This window comes from Thunnus albacares, chromosome 16, assembly GCF_914725855.1.
Source record: "Thunnus albacares chromosome 16, fThuAlb1.1, whole genome shotgun sequence".
Lineage (NCBI taxonomy): Eukaryota > Metazoa > Chordata > Actinopteri > Scombriformes > Scombridae > Thunnus > Thunnus albacares.
The window spans coordinates 9,434,635-9,446,688 of NC_058121.1; the positions used below are offsets into that span (position 1 = coordinate 9,434,635).

At 40.1% G+C, this 12,054-nt stretch overlaps 1 protein-coding gene across 5 annotated transcripts in view; it reads left to right on the forward strand.

The window, feature by feature from the left end:
• Nucleotides 1-12,054, forward strand: part of gphnb (gephyrin b) — a 95,255-nt gene that overhangs the window by 79,377 nt on the left and 3,824 nt on the right. For all 5 annotated transcript variants that reach the window (XM_044377445.1, XM_044377447.1, XM_044377446.1 and 2 more), the window contains 9 exons: nucleotides 1,508-1,645; nucleotides 4,835-4,927; nucleotides 7,252-7,307; nucleotides 7,940-8,059; nucleotides 8,900-8,958; nucleotides 9,455-9,608; nucleotides 11,098-11,219; nucleotides 11,404-11,491; nucleotides 11,890-11,963. In XM_044377445.1, coding sequence (XP_044233380.1) covers nucleotides 1,508-1,645; nucleotides 4,835-4,927; nucleotides 7,252-7,307; nucleotides 7,940-8,059; nucleotides 8,900-8,958; nucleotides 9,455-9,608; nucleotides 11,098-11,219; nucleotides 11,404-11,491; nucleotides 11,890-11,963 — 904 coding nt within the window. The remainder of the gene's footprint in view (nucleotides 1-1,507; nucleotides 1,646-4,834; nucleotides 4,928-7,251; nucleotides 7,308-7,939; nucleotides 8,060-8,899; nucleotides 8,959-9,454; nucleotides 9,609-11,097; nucleotides 11,220-11,403; nucleotides 11,492-11,889; nucleotides 11,964-12,054) is intronic.

Here is a 12,054-nt window from a genome sequence, read left to right on the forward strand (position 1 = left end):
GTGTTTGTCAGTGTGTGGCTACTGCGTTATGTTTGCATGTCTGTGTGTGTGTGTGTGTATGCGGTGTTTTGCCAGAGGTTGTTAAGCCTCATGTTAAGCATCAGAATATGCTGTGGAAGCGTAAGTGTATGTTTAAAGGAGAGAAATTGGGTCAAGGGAAATCAAAGCACAGCGCCTATTCTTCGCTGTGAGGCAGAGAGGCAGAGGGAGAGCGAGGCAGAAGGAGAGAGGGAGGGAGAGAGAGACAGAGAGAGAGAGAGAGAGCAGATTACACATTAGTTACACCTTGCTTTGTTCCTTTTACCTTTGGAATTATTAAAGAAGTATTATTAGACCAACATGGCTGCTATCGTGCACCTCTATCACCCAGCTGGTTTCACAGCTTCTGCAAACAAACAGGCCTATTTCTTGCCAATCCTTCCTCATGGTGTTTGAATTGCACATATATACGTACATGCACCAAAAAAAAAAAAAAAAAAAATCATGTTAATCCAGTTGTCTTGGTGATATTGGTGTAGAAACATATTAGATTACATACATTTATTTATATGGAATTGCATGTTTTCCATTTATGCCTTGTGTTTTAGAGTCTGCAGCACCCAACCTAAACCCAAGACACTCAAATCAGTTAGAATTTCTTCTTGGATTTTTTTAGGTTTTTGGTGACTCTTGGGCCCAAAAGAAAATTCTTGAAATACTGTTTTGTCTCTAGAGATAGTTGAGTGGTTCACTTCCCTGCCTCTCGAACCACATTCGTGCCTCCACTGTCTCGGGATTGAATCCCAGCAGAGATGTCTCTCTCTCTCTCTCTCTCTTCTCCATCTCCTCCCTGCTGTCTTACGCTCTCCACACTCCACACTTACACTTTTAAAATCTCTAAATAAAGAACTAAAATGCTAACAGAAAAAGAGTGAGTGGCCTGGGCAACCTTCTTCGAAAAAACTGATGTGAAATTACAAGCTTTAATTGTGACTTTTCATCATACTCAGAAGCTCGAGTCAAAGGCTACAGTATGTCCAAAATCACTCCCTATTTGCTATCAAGTGCACTACATTTACCTTCTGTCATTTTATCTGAGTGTCCAAATACTAAGTGTAAAACATATGTACTATACAATTTCTTCAAATTTTACTAACATGGAAAAGAAATCCAGTGTCTATAGCATAGCATAGCACGTTCACTACTTTTGTTTAAAAATTCCATACTGAAACGCCTTTGATGAAACTATTGAATATATGTTGTCCAATAGTAACTCATAGTCAGTTGGCAAATGGTTATCCGACTTTTTTTTTTTTTTTTAGCTCTCAAATATTGATATCAGTATCTGCCAGTAATTATCGGTCAGGCTCTGCCAAGTGTTTATTATGTAGAAAATAGTGAATGAGCGACTGAGGGGGTGATTTTTGGACACAGCATTATTACCCAAGAATATTACACACACTGTTCCTGTTTTGTGGTATAGTTTGATTTTTGTGACAGCCATATGTGATGTTGCACTTCTCCCCAGGTCACAGTGCAGTGGACATTACCAAGGTGGCCCGGAGGCACCGCATGTCCCCCTTCCCCCTCACCTCCATGGACAAGGCCTTCATCACTGTGCTGGAGATGACCGCTGTCCTGGGCACTGAGATCATCAACTACAGAGGTGAGCAGGACGGAGGTTTGGTCTCCTTTTAAACTTTCACAAGCTGAAGATCCTGCATACCGTCCTCACACCCGCCTAAATGTACCAAATTTGTTTCTCTTGCTTCTTGACATCTCCAATTTAACTTTCCTTTACCCCTGCTGACATCAGCTCCCGAGCATGCTGGGCTGTTGAGGTGTGACACCTTTCGGATTGATGTAGCAACATGTGCTCACTAAGTTCACATGACAGCATTTAAACACTCTCTGTCCACAATTGGACACCTCACTGAATCAGCAGTCTATGTCTGCAGGGCACAGTGTCAGTCACACAGACAGTCAAATGCACACATGCCCATAAACTCACTGGGTTCTAAGGGCCTTTTTATCTTGAAACAGAGCACAAACAGCCCCCTACAGATACATGCATAACAAAAAAGAATTTCCTGACAATCCACGTGTCCCGCTTGATCCACCCTAAGCTTTGTGTGTGCACACACCATACACATTTGTGTGTGTCGAGATACGTTTTGCCACCACGTTTATGCCTTTCTCAAGGACTCTGGAACTAATTTGCAGAAAGTCCACACAAATAAAAACTGCTACCTTAAAACACATCACACGTTTACACACTTTATTATTATTTATTACAGCTCAGGAGCTGCAAACCGGAGCTAAAAGTGTGATTCTTACACTTACATTCACCAGGTGAACAGGAACACGGATCCAAATTAATTCTAATGATGCTCTGTATCTGCTGGATGTGTAAGCCAGTAAGTTCACCATAGTAACACAAAAGGTGATAATATGTGAGTGTTGTGTTTGCAGCTTGTTTCTGCTGCCCCCAAGTGGCCAATGAAATCAGTTAATGCAGGTTTAAAGGATGAAACAGAAAATAATTATGATTCACATTCAATTTTCACTCTTTGCAGTCAGATGTTTAAGTTTCTGGTTAGTTTTTTGTCAACTTTTGATTCTCTAATAATCCAGCTTGATGTAGTAAAATATGTGTTTTAATTTGTTGTTTTGTTGTAGGTGTATTTTGGTATTTGCATGTCTGAACAGACATAAACACACCCACAGCAGTTAGCCCAGCACCCGAGGGTCTAGTCAGCCTTCTGGCAGAGTGGTCTCAGTGCCAGAGGAGGGTGACACAAAGCCCGGCTGAGGGCCAGAGGGGAAAACACACACTCTTTAATTCATCGCTGAAGACGGGGAGTAGCGAGGATTGGGGGCAATAATGGCCTGCGGCGCACATGACTTCTAGATCAATGACGGTAGAAGGAACACTCTTTTTTTTTTTCCAGGTGTAAAGTGGTGTTTCATGTTCTTGGAGAGGGGAAGTGAGTCGCAGGATTTGCAGGGGCACAGCTGGGAGGATGACAGTGGGGTCAAGAAGAGAGAGAGAGGGGATTTTAGAGATTAAATATTTAGACAGACAACAGCTGGAGTAGCTCCCCTGCTGGATTAAGAGGGGTTTGCATGTGTGTGTGTATGCACCGTGTCATAGTGTGTTGATGGGTGCCTGCGTCTGTGTATATGCTGTACGTTCACAAAGCATGAGTGTGGAATCATATATATTTAATTTCCTATCATAATGGTGTAATACACATACGGCATATTCATGCACTTTGAATGTTACATCACTCTTGTATTTCTTGATTTTCTAGGTTAAGTATTTTAAAAATAGTACATTCTTGACAGTTACAGTAAATGCTAAATATTTCAGAACTGCACTCCACTCCACATGGTCAAAATTCCCAGTTATCTGTCTGTGAGTATACAGATGTGCAAAGGTGTTGTATGTTTGTGATGAGTGTGCAGATTCACATGCTTGCAGATGTTTATGTGGCTGCACTCACCCTCAGACTGGAATTATGGCTCTATAAAGATACACATAAACGTACTGTTTCTCTATGGGTCTATGCAGAGAAAAGTGCTGGGATAACCGCTGATGTGCACATCTCCCAAATGTCAACAATGCATTTTGCATTTTTTGAAAATGTTATACTCGAGATCTGTAAAGTTATAAAAGAAAAAAACATGCAAAAGACTTAACTAGCTGATAACTAGCTGTCACACTTTTTTACTGTCTACTAAATGTTGTTTTTAGAGCAGATTATTTGTATGGGTGTCATCCTGTCCCATGCTTTAATGACCATTACGTAACCCTTTTAAAACCAGGACCTACTGTACAAGTGATACATCTGATCAAACGCACACTTCCCTTCTGCAACAAGACATCACCTCTGTTCTATTTTTGTTCTCAAGTCGACATGTGTTTTTTTTTGTTTTTTTTTTTTAACAAGCAGTTTAAATGGCAGCTTGGAAGGAGTAGCAGTTGTGAAAGTACACAAGACTATCTCAGATGAAATGTTGTTGACTTAAAAAAGATATAAGGGTTGGACATAAGCCTTCTCCCGCGATTGAGATGCATTATTTACACAAGCTCATTATGACTGTCATCTTGTAAGCTGATGTGTCTATGCATGTGTGTGGGTGTCTGTGTGTGTACATGCATTTTTTTTTTTTCCTTCAACTCATTGATATCAAAGCTTAGATCTTCATATTAACACCCACATGATCATAGCATAAAGGCTCAGAGAAATGCTATATATACCCACACAGCAGCTTAAGGTATTTTAGTGCCCGGATTTTTCTCTTCCACCCACTCTCACTCTGTCTTTTTCTGTCTTTCTTTCCTTCCCTCACTCTCTCTGAGCTATTGTCTCTGTGCAGCTTCTTGTGTGGAGTCTCTGTTCTTCCTCCACAAATGTTTCCTGAGTGTTTTTTAGTTGTCTGGCCAGTGGAAGCGGTTAAGAAATTTGGATAGGGGCACTTGTGGTATTGTTGTATATGAATCAGTAAAGCTGAAATAGAAATATAGGAGTGTGTGCGTGTGTGCGTGTGTGTGTGTGTGTGTGTGTGTGTCCATGTGTGCTGGTCAGGTGGTGAGTCATGTAGAGAGATCCTGATGCGTGGTGTCACACTCTGTCTCTCTCTAAAACATACACGCATACTGTATATACACACCTCCGGCGCACATGTCTCTCTGTATCTTCATCTGAATCAGATGCACTGACTCTCTCACCCTCTCTGCCTCTGTCTCTCTTTCTCTCTCCAGCTGTCGCTCTCTCCTTTGCCCAGCTTGTTCTCCTCTCCTCATACCCATGTTCTTCTTCTTCTTCTTCTTCTTCTTCTTCTCCAACAGATGGGATGGGTCGAGTCCTGGCTCAGGACGTTTATGCCAAAGACAACCTGCCACCCTTCCCTGCTTCTGTCAAGGATGGTTATGCTGTGAGAGGTAAGTACCGTAGCTTATGGCAGATGATGTAAAATATGTTTCTCTCTCTCTCTCTCTCTCTCTCTCCCTCTCTCTTCTTCTTCTTCTCTCTCTAGTTCTTACTGCCTGTCCTTCAGGCAGTATTGCTGAAACAAGATGTAAAGTGTAGAAGGTAAAAGCCACAAAACAACAGTTTATATATTCAAATTAAAATTTAGGGCTTAAAGACAAAGAATTGTAAAGGGAAATACTTTCAACAGGCCTCCAGGTTAGGCAGAGAATCTATCAGTGATGTCCAATTTTAGAATTTTTGTACACTGTTGAATAGTTTACACCATGAAAATCATAAGCTAATCCCACATCTTGCATTTCCTTTTTTTAAGATCTTTTAATTGTGTTTTATCTGGAGGAAAAGTTTTGGAGCAGAGTGGGAGCTCATTGTACTTGAACCTGGCATCTTCAGTACAGTGTAGTGATGTATAGAGTCAGTGCTGTGTTTTCTTAAAAGGAAGTTGCAGAGCATTGATGTAACTGAAGGACTAACCAGGCCAGTATGTCTTTCTTACATAAATGACCTGACTGTCCTAGTTTGAGATGAACAGGACACTGGGTCAGTGGAGAACTGCCTCAGGAGCAGTGTAAAGGCTTCTTCTGCCAGTGCAAACTGAAGGAAGATTAAGGCTCTGCAGTGTGGGACATGAAGTAGAGGGGGCTCTCCTCCATAGATGCCAGGACTGGGTCACACCACCATTCGTAAATCCATCACTAAGTTTGTGCGTAAAGTCCTTCCTATGTTCTTGGTAACTACCAGCTAATTTCAAACTAGTGATTTACTAAATGAGGTTGCACCATCAAAACTTAAGAAATGTCTTAGCTAGTAAATACGTTAGCAATTTGTAAATCAGTTACAAGGAAACATCTGTAGTGCTGGTGTGAATCCTTACTTAGTTTGAACTTCCGAACAGCTGGTGCAAATAGCTCCTGTGGCCATCACGGGCAAGAGATTGCTCTCAAACTGCTGAGGGTTTACCTTTGTTTAAAGGCATGAGTCTCAAAGATTTTCATCCCTATGGCTGTGAAAAGTTCTTAAAGTAGTGTCAGTGGCTGGGGGTCCTGGGGAGAAGTAAGGGACCTGTTAACCTGGAGAGCAAGGTGGCAGTTTGTTGGCTCAAGGCAGCTCAAAAACTCTTTTATGTAACATCTGCTTTTGGCTCTTGCTGATGGAGTAGGAGGAGCAGAACACCACAGGTCTCTGTGGATTTTATGCATCTGTCCTGAGGGCCTGGTGCCTGCTGAGGCATACAGTACATGTGCCTAGACTGTGGGTGTGGAAGGAGCTGATAACCTACTGCTTTATCCAGAGTCAGTGCGGGTTTTTGCTCTTTTACCAACCTGCACCATCCGTCTTCTCCTGTCACAGGAGGTTGGAAAAAAAAAACAACCAAAAGCTGAACGTACTAACCCTGTTTAGGATGCTAAATGATATCAGGGAAGAAGTGTATTTATAGCTGCAGGCCTGGTGGTGCCAAAGAGTGCATAGGTCACTGAGCCCCCTCTACAGACAGTGTTACCTGAAACTATGAAATATCTCAAGAGAAGGAGCTCTGAGCTCTGAGCATGGTGCAGTTTGGACAGGAGTTAGAACCATGTATGCATTTTTAATGCCAAAAACACAAACTGCTTCAGTGCTGGCTGGATCAGAGGGTTGGAGATGAAACTCTCCATAATGTCAATTTTTCAAAAACTAGGAAAAACATCTCTGTTTTCAACTCAGGAACATATTTTTTTAAGGTTTTGCAGGGAAAAGAGCAGGATTGTTACAGGCCAGTATTTGATATTTAAGTTAAGATGTTAAACCATGAAATTTAAGTCACTTAACAAGTACATTTTGTAATTTCAAAGGGTATTTTGAATGTAAAATTTGATGGGGTTTTATAGCATCTTGTGTTGAGTTTCATTCTTCATCCTGTAAAAAAGCAATATGATAAAGGTGTTTCTGAAGTTTCTGTTTGCTCATTAGCCCTCATCGGCTGTAGCAATACTGAAAGGGGTGGTCTGTACACCACAGGGTGGAGGGTGGCCTGCATGCTTTATCATTACAGAATGATGAAATCTGTGAGGGCTGCTAGCATTAAAAATACTCTGTGTTTCTGTTTTTGAGATGTTTAATTAGAGAGCATCCAACGTCAAAGTTTCCCCCTCTCTCCATCTCTTCCTGTTTGTTCATTCTGTAGCTCGCTAAAATAAAATGACTCAACTAAATGACACACTCCTACACACACAAACACACACACCGTCTCAGCTGCACACATGTGTAATGCTATTAAATCTTTCTTTTATTTTAGCGGCTGACGGCCCAGGAGACCGCTTCATCATTGGAGAGTCCCAAGCTGGAGAGCAGGTCCGCGCCCACGTTGACACCACACACACATCCTTTCTCTTGCTCACAATATAGACCCTCACACACACACACACACACACACACACACACACACACACACACACATAGTCATTCTCAGACCCGCAGTACCTGTATATGAAAATTAAGCACTTCACTTTTGTCCTTCACCTCATGCCTTGACCAGCTGTAATTGCACACCAGTGTGTTCTCTTAGAAAGTGATGAAAAGCCCTTCACCCCTAAGCAGGGCTAGAAAGTAAAAGTCCTGCCAAACTATAAAACAGATTAGACCTCTGAGACAAGAGTAGGCTACAGAGATTTATTGACTACCTCAACCTTTCATCTTGAACAAAATCAGCACACATGCAAACACACACTTGCTGTCATGCTCAATACTACCTCTACAGTGTTTTTACATGCAGTTTCAGTGTTTTTCTACTTCAGTTTTGTGAGACGCCTTTTGGGGAACTTATTTCAGTAGCGTGCAATCATTTACATTTAGTTTACTTTAAAATGCCCTAAACTAATAAAGACAACACAAATTTTTTGAAAGATTAAAAGTGTATAGTGGTTTATCTTTCTTTGTAATTTAATTTTAGACATATATCTTGTCCTTTCCGTGTCTCTGTGCAGCCCACCCACACAGTGATGCCTGGCCAGGTGATGAGGGTGACGACGGGCGCCCCTATCCCTTGTGGGGCTGACGCTGTAGTTCAGGTGGAGGACACCGAGCTCCTCCGCGAATCTGAAGACGTAAGTCTGACCTTTTACTCAATGAGCAGGCAAGAGAGTGGTCGCAATCAGGGTTGTGGTCAACACCACCCAAACAAACAGAATTTACTCTATGAAGGGGATAAAAAAGTTTGACTCGATTTTGTCTACTGTACATATAGGTACAGTATTACTCAAGTTATACCAATACCATAGCGACTGAGACTGGATTCTCTACAGCAGATACAATGATGGTTGCTTTAAAGTTCATTGAGAGTGAGTTCAGCCCAGAGATGGACAAAGTACATCATGCAGTTTTTATTTTATTTACCTTTATTTAACTATAAAAGCCTCATTGAGATAAAAAAGAAAAAATGTCAAGAGTGCTCTGGTCAAGATAGGTATCATTATCTGTGAGTTACTCATAAAACAGATAACACAAAATATACCTCAAAATTAAACAGAAATATGATTCTAAAATCATGAATAACATTTCTAATACAATCAAGCAAAAGATTTTAACCTGAAGTAGAATTAAATCCATTTGTTAAAAAACAAACAGATAGCTACCTTAAATCATAAGAATAAGAGCAATCCAAAACGATAACTTAATAAGACTAATACCCCACAACATCAGCAGCCAGAAGAATGAGCACCCAGTTTCTGCAGCAATGATTTGAACTCACTAAGAGAGACTATATATATTGTTATTTCAGGTCTAAATGCAGAGGGTTCCGGGCAGAGGAGCAGCATACGTTACTGTGAAGCTTTTTTTTTATCCGCTTCTTTACTTGATCAGGTCTAGCACCATCAGTCGAGCCTGATGGAAAACGATATCTGTTCACTGTGATGAATCTGAAAGCTCGTTTGTTTTATTTTCAGGGCACAGAGGAGCTGGAGGTACGGATCCTAGTACAGGCTCGCCCAGGGCAGGACATCAGGTTAGTGTGATATTGTGTTTGTGGCTGTTAACAGGTCAAATCTGAACCACTACTATACAGTACTACCAAATACTGTAAATGTAATAGACAGGGCCTTGGTTTTAAGTGAGGATGCCAACAAAATTCTATTAATTATATGATTTACATTATATGTTTGCACACCTCTCTAGGATTAAGGCTTTTCTCATTGTAATCAGTATAAAACTGATGAAAGTTAGTGTTTTCACTGTAAAAATACAGTTGATTTTTGGTTATACCAGCAGCTTTTTGCTCTTTAATGATGACTAACAATTGATACGTTGGTCATACTAGCATGATCATGTGTGGTATTATATTTGCCACTACAGTACTAGTTGACTAAAGGAAAACAAATACTAGAAATATAAAAAATGTCTCTACTAGACTATTCATTTGTGCTGCAGTTTGAGGTCTTTGTTAAGTTCTCATTAAACTGCACCTAAGACTCATCTCATTCATCTCTCCTATCTCCTCACAGGCCTATCGGTCACGACATCAAGCGTGGGGAGTGTGTGCTGGCCAAAGGCACCCACATGGGCCCCTCTGAGATTGGCCTCCTTGCCACCGTTGGAGTCACCGAGGTGGAGGTCCAGAAATTCCCTGTGGTGGCTGTCATGTCTACAGGAAATGAGGTAAAGGATAATAAAAATGTGCATGTTTTTATTATAAAGTGTTATTTTCATTTGGAGAATGATACCTCCTATGCACTCAAACCACTTTGTCAGGAAAATGCACACCATTGTATCCGCATTTACCAAAAAAAAGGTTCATCCTCATCTGCAACTGTGTGCCAACTCTTCTGATAACATACCTCGTTCATATTTATGCACAATCAACATTGTTTGCTTCGACTGCAGACACCAGAACAATATTCAGAACTAAATGTGCTTTCAGCTGTTTCATGTGTGCTCTCAGGTGTGCAGAATGCGTTTATCTGTGACCAGGTGGTTCCTTTTTAAACAATGGAATCATATTTGTGTGTTTTCTGTGTGACTGATGTACAGTTTGAATTTCATGGTGTGTGTAACCTTCATGGAGATCCTCAGCAGACTTTAGATACTGATAACACTGTGTTCTCAGCGCTGTGCAGATATGAATAAAGTGTATAAATAAGCCATGAGTCAGCTACTCCATGGCCACATTCCAAATCTATGAGGTAGCATATTGCCCTCACCTCGACTCCTTCGAGCAACTCTGGTTACATAGAGGATTAGTTATGGTTCCTTTGTCTTCTCATTTTTAAGCATTTTGCACATGCAGCAATGTTAATTTTACTATCTAGGTTTCCGGTATATTCCCAAGTATTAATGCTGCATTTTTTTCTAAGACACAGATGTAGAAAAACATCACGAAATATCTGAGCAGAGCTGGTGTTTACAACTGAAAGAATACAGTACAGAATGTACTAGATGCCCACAAACCCACTATAAACCTACTAGTAGATGTATGTTAATTTGTGGTGTCGCTTTCCTTAAATAATTGTAATAATTGGCGTTTTTCTCATTGTAAGGTCTCATCATCAAAGAAACAAAGTTCAGATTCATGGTTTTATTATGAGAAGTAGAGGGATCAAAATGTATGAATGTAATATTAGAAGATGTGGGATGCTTTCCATTGATTCTAAAATGTAGCTTTATACTGCAGTTACTGTATTCTTATATCAACACTTCCAAATAATTAATTGAGCAAGTTGTCCTGAAAGCAAATGAAACACCAAATGGGTGATCTTAATCTGAAATTTCAGATTGTGTTGTCTTTACTGGCAGTTACAGTGAAGTATTTTACAATACTGAATTTTCAAACAGGATATAATTTCTGGCAATCACCATAGTATCCAGTGTTTTTAGAAGAAACCCATTTGGTACAAAGATCAGGTTAAATGCAATAATAATGTGATAGTTAAGTTAAGATTTTTGCCAACAAGAGTCTTAAACCATCATCATGTAGTTGAATTATTATCTCTTAAACCTCTAGATGTTAAGGATGTCATAGTTAAACGGTTGAGGTGAAAATAGTTTAAACCAGATTTGCTTTTTTCTTCCACAGACCTAAGAAAAAGGACAGCTATTGAATGTATAAAGAGCGGTCCTAATAATTTATTTCTCCTCATGTGTCGTGTAGCTGCTGAACCCAGAAGATGACCTCCATCCTGGGAAGATCAGGGACAGCAATCGCTCCACCTTGCTGGCTACTATCCAGGAGCACGGCTACCCCACTATCAATCTGGGCATCGTGGGAGACAAGTACACCTTCACATCTATTCTCTAATATTTCTCTAGCCATAAACATCTCCATTCATGATACACCTCCAATATAATGTTGATCATTTTACTACACTCCCCCTGCTTCATTTTGCTTTCCTTCCATTATTTCCTCTCTTGTGAGTTAGTAGTCAACATAGTGTGTTTGTGTGTTTGTGCCCCACAGCCCCGATGACCTTCTCAACGCTCTGAATGAAGGCATCAGCCGTGCTGATGTCATCATCACCTCAGGAGGAGTGTCCATGGGAGAGAAGGTATGGTGGCAACAAAAAGTGCACACATCCTGTCATGGCTTTGCGCTTCACTGACACCTGGTGGTAGAGAGGAGGGATGACAGCTTTATTATACAGGAAATTATGAAAAAAAAAGTCACAGAAACTTTTTATAGATGTTCTTGGTGATGTATGAGATTGACATTTCTTTCACTAAGTGAAATAACAAAATATTTCATGTCAAAGCACATTATTTTATTTTATTTAATGTAGATTATGGATTTCAAATATCCACACAAATGAAAACATATTTAAAGACATTATTATTTGGCAAAGGTCAGATTATCCATATTTATTTTCTCTTTATATTCCTGTTGTTTATATTTGGTTTGTCTGGATTCTATTAGAGTTAGGAACTTTTTCTGTATTGTCTCTTTCAGGACTACCTTAAACAGGTGCTGGATATTGACCTTCATGCTCAGATCCATTTTGGCCGTGTTTTCATGAAACCAGGGTAAGAAAATTAGTCTTTTTCTTTATTTATTCTTTATTTCTTTAGACTTTATTACTATGCAACTTTTCACAACACAGTTATCAAGTGCTTT